At 43.2% G+C, this 5000-nt stretch overlaps 1 protein-coding gene across 2 annotated transcripts in view; it reads left to right on the plus strand.

Moving 5' to 3' along the window:
- The window catches only part of LOC135108954 (interference hedgehog-like), a 28835-nt gene that overhangs the window by 7960 nt on the left and 15875 nt on the right, over window positions 1-5000 (plus strand). For both annotated transcript variants that reach the window (XM_064019858.1, XM_064019865.1), the window contains exons 5-7: window positions 1663-1841; window positions 3292-3478; window positions 4776-4888. In XM_064019858.1, the coding sequence (XP_063875928.1) occupies window positions 1663-1841; window positions 3292-3478; window positions 4776-4888 (479 nt within the window). The remainder of the gene's footprint in view (window positions 1-1662; window positions 1842-3291; window positions 3479-4775; window positions 4889-5000) is intronic.

Consider the following 5000-nt stretch of genomic DNA (forward strand, 5'->3'; position numbering starts at 1 on the left):
AATGCTTGCAATTAATAAGTCTTTTTAGTAATTTACAAATGGACACCGACAAAACATACAATTGCATAATTTTTATTGTAAGCCAAAATGTATATAGTAAATACTGTTGATTCATCTCTCTCTCTCTCTCTCTCTCTCTCTCTCTCTCTCTCTCTCTCTCTCTCTCTCTCTCTCTCTCTCTCTCTCTCTCTGTAGCAACAACCAACAGGTAAAAAAAACTCACAATTTTACAACAAGCCAATTTCCAAACAACAAAGAATACTAATATCGGCCGCGTGAAATTTATAATCCAGACTAATTACATTTCTTTATCACTTTTTTCCTTCCATTGTTTTACCATTTATGTGACAGTAACACGTGGGCGTTTTGTGGAAGTTTAATTTTCTTTATTGCTGTTTTCGACCCAGCAATCCGTGTGTACGAGGAATGACTAATAACTTCGTGGTCTAAAGTATTGATGTATTTCTACGGAGGCAACTCAGCATCGTCATAATTTATTTGCCACATCCCGTTGTAAATTTAGTTAAAAGTGTGTGTGTGGAGCCCGTCTTTTTGTATCTTTGGCCGTGAACTTAACGCTCCTTGTATGTCTAGAAAGATGATGTCACGGATCACTTACAGAACCTCATTGTATCTCAGCCCACGAACTTAACACTCCTTGTACGTATATCTGGAAAGAAAAAAATGTAATGGGCCTCTATAACACTACCTCCTTGTACTATCCCTGCAACTCCACACTGTGCTTCCACCTACATTAAACGCACAATACATTACAATACAAACAATAATCTATACCCTGCCCCCAAAACAAACATTACGTAGCTGTAGAGTTCTCCTTTGTTTGCTCTATATACCGTAGCTAATTACATTTCTTCCAGTACATTTGAACATTCATACGTAGCCAATACAAAACACATCATAGGACTTAGTTTATATTTTCACTTTATTTATTATTACTTTTTTATTATTATTTATTTATTTATTTACTTATTTTTTTTTTTTTAAGCAAGTGTATGGAATGATTGAAGTCAAACAGCTTAGTCAGGACCTGAAGATAATGGTGTTGTTGAAAATTCTCTTGTATTCCTTCCAATGAACTCAGGATGGCTTCTCGTGTGTGTGTGTGTGTGTGTGTGTGTGTGTGTGTGTGTGTGTGTGTGTGTGTTCCCTTGCATCAAGGTTTACTAATTAGATGCTCAGCGTGAGATTACTGATACAAACGTGCTTCTCCTCCTACCACCTGAGGCTAACACGCCGTTTTCTTTCTTTTTTTTTTTGTCCTTGCTCTCTTTTGGACTTTCTCTCTCTCTCTCTCTCTCTCTCTCTCTCTCTCTCTCTCTCTCTCTCTCTCTCTCTCTCTCTCTCTCTCTCTCTCTCTCTCTCTCTCTCTTTTGTTTGCATTTCTGTCGTTACTCTTGTTCTTGTTGTTAGTATTTCATTTACCTTTATTATCATTATTACCGTTATTATTATTATCCTTTCCCGTGCCCAATAGTAGTATTAATAGCGGTGGTGGTGGTAGTGGTGGTAGTGCTGGGGTAGTAATAGTAGTAGTAGTAGTAGTAGCAGCACACACACACACACACACACACACACACACACACACACACACACACACACACACCTGACCAAGCTACCCTCCCGTTCTCTTTCACCCATCAGTCTATACAAGGCGGGCCAGAAAGTGGTGGGCGTGGAGGACGAGAGCGCAGGGGGCGTGACGCGGATCCGTGCTCAGCTGCGCGTCACGAGGGTAGACAATGGGAAGCAGGTCACGTGTAAGGTCACCAACCCAGCTACCACCACGCCCATGACTTCCCACTCCACCATCAGCCTAAGATGTGAGTGACGGTGCCTGTCTCTCTATTTGTTGTTGTTCATCATGTGACATTTTAACTGACTGTTTTCAGCCTCTCTCTCTCTCTCATCGCAGCAGTGTTGCATCTCTTACATTCTTCTACCGCTATTTTCAAGCTAACTGCTCTTTTGATCTTGCTAGCTGTGTGGTGTAAATGTGAGGCAAGATGTGGTGAATAAGTTGTGTGTGTGTGTGTGTGTGTGTGTGTGTGTGTGTGTGTGTGTCTCTCTCTCTCTCTCTCTCTCTCTCTCTCTCTCTCTCTCTCTCTCTCTCTCTCTCTCTCTCTCTCTCTCTCTCTCTCTCTCTCTCACCAAGTCATCATTTATTACTTCCCAAAACTTCTCCCTCCCCCCTGCCTCCCTTCCTCCCCCGGGCGTCCATCCCTTATTAACTCCGTCACTCTCACTCTCCCTCTCACTCTCCAGTGTGATTTTTCTCTCCTAAACTTCTAACTTCCTCTGCCACTCTTGATTTTGGTAGTTATTTTTATGTTACTTCTTTTTTTCTCTTCCTTTCTCTCTCTCTCTCTCTCTCTCTCTCTCTCTCTCTCTCTCTCTCTCTCTCTCTCTCTCTCTCTCTCTCTCTCGTATTTTTACACGCTTTATTCTCTCATCAGGAGTATTTTTAAAAGGCCAATGAGATTATTAATATTCGCCTCATGGATATTTTTCTTCTTTGTAGGTGTTGAACTCGTTAAACTGTCACTAAAATCATGACAACATTCTCGGATTATAACTTCTACTATAGCCTGTTTAAAAGTAGTCAAAATTAGATATTCAAACGCAAGAGAGAGAGAGAGAGAGAGAGAGAGAGAGAGAGAGAGAGAGAGAGAGAGAGAGAGAGATTTTGGTTCTCAGAGTAGTGGCTATGTACAGTACACTCAGTAATCAAATTGTTAGTATCAACTTAACAAGGAGACTTGAAATAAAATTAGATAAATTTGTGGATAGGGAAGGTAAGTGGTTATAGGCAGGTATGTTTGTTAGGACTACCATGTGTAGGCCTTCTGATTTCTTGCAGCTTCGCGTATTTTGCTGTTCTACTATTTTCTCTTTTTTTCTCAACACTAATTCCACTTTCTATCCGCCATTGTAATGCCTTATTTTCCCATCTATTATTTTTTTTTCCCTGCTGCCTCAACTTTCTGTCAATACAATGCTATACTTTCCATAATTCATTTTCCACTAGTTTCCATTTTCTACTCATTTTCCTTGTTTCCACATTCTATCTATAATACAATGCTATAATCTCCCAGTTTCTGTTCTCCTTATTACACTCCTTCAGTGTTGTGTGCATCATTTTTTTTCCTTCCTTCCTTCCTTTCCTTCTTCTTCACTCACGCCCTCAATCTACTCCATCTATTCCTTCGCGTGCAATATTTCCCAGCTCCTTCCACTCACTCTCTCTTTCTCGATGTATTTCCCCGTGCGCAGTTCCCCCGACGGAAGTATCATCGTGGGTGACGCCGAGCAGTGTGGAGGCGGGCCAGGTAGCGACTCTCACCTGCCAATCTTCGTCTAGCGTGCCGCCTTCCACCCTCGTCTGGCACTCCAACGGTGTGCCCCTGACGGAGACGACCCACACGCAGTCCCAGGGTCTCTACGGCGGCACTGTTTCCACGTGAGTTGCGAGAGACGGATGTTTAAGAGGAGTCGGAGGAACGGGAGAAAAGAAAAAGAAACATGACCGTTAGGCTTAGGGGAGTATTGTCGAATTGAGTGAGGCACCAAGGAGTAGTTTCGTTGGTCACTGAAGACGTGTTTTTGTGTGTATGGGTGTGTTAGGTGGTGTGTTTAAGTCTCTCTCTCTCTCTCTCTCTCTCTCTCTCTCTCTCTCTCTCTCTCTCTCTCTCTCTCTCTCTCTGGCAGAAAGCTTCACTCTCGTCTCGATCACAGGATTCACCTCAAAGCTTCCAATACCTTGTTCCTCTTTGCGCTCTATGGACTTGCTCATTATTCATTCACTGATCTAGTTATCTATGGAGTCTATTTGCCGTCTTGATTGATTTGAGTGTGGGTTTGGGAGAGGACAGGGAGGTAAGTCAAGGGAGGAATGAAGAGACGAAGACAAAGGGAGAAAGCAGGAAAGGAGGGAGACAGGGACAAAGGGAGGGAAGGGAAGGAATGAATGAAGGAAGGAAGGAAGGACGATGACAGAATTAACTGATTGTCTTCGGGAAATGTGATCTCTCTCTCTCTCTCTCTCTCTCTCTCTCTCTCTCTCTCTCTCTCTCTCTCTCTCTCTCTCTCTCTCTCTCTCTCTCTTGACATTATTACTGTAAGTTCTTCCTATTTTTGTTTTCTCTTTCCCTTTAGCTTAACCATCTTACAATTTTTACTTCTTACAGCTGAAACATGAAGACCCCGCTACAATATACTCTTTCGGTGATATTATCCTATAGACTCATAAAGCTAGCATTAACATTACAATCCCCACCAACCCAGCCATGTCCCTGCTCGCCCCACTCCTCACCCATTCCGCCAGCCTCGCCCTAGCATGGAGTCTTCATCACACTGAGGAAACCAGGCAAAAGTAACGAGGGAAGGGAAGTGGGAGTATACATAGGGTTAGCTGGGCCTGTTGCTGCCTATGTGGGGTCCAAAGGTCTTATGCAGTAACTCTTGTCTCTATCCTCCTCTTGTGAATTCTTTGTATTGACCAGAGCGACAGTGGTGGTGGTGGTGGTGGTGGTGGTGCTGGTGGTGGTAGTAGTAGTAGTAGTAGTAGTAGTAGTAGTAGTAGTTAAGAGTGTTTAATTTGTTAATAAGGTAGAAATCTTGTTAATCTGTCACTACAGCCATAAAAATCCTAAAAAAAACCGTGCAGCTTCAAATAGAGGCTTTTGAACATAGTGGAGATGCGGCGCAAATGGATTTCAGAATATGGTTCTAATACACCTGGGCGCCTTCCACCACAGGTCAGAGGTGGAGGTGAGGGCGACTGCAGAGGACCACGGGCGTGTGTTCACCTGCGAAGCCGCCAACGGTATGGGCGTCGCTACCAACACGACGCTGGTTCTCGACGTGATCCGTGAGTGCACTGCCAACTTGCTTCTCCTAACTAACTCTGCTTCCCACACCTGCCACCTGCTCTCACTCTTGTTTCTTCTTTACTTCTTCCTTTTTGTTGTCATGTGTGTGTG

The sequence above is a fragment of the Scylla paramamosain genome, chromosome 2 (genome assembly GCF_035594125.1).
Source record: "Scylla paramamosain isolate STU-SP2022 chromosome 2, ASM3559412v1, whole genome shotgun sequence".
NCBI lineage: Eukaryota > Metazoa > Arthropoda > Malacostraca > Decapoda > Portunidae > Scylla > Scylla paramamosain.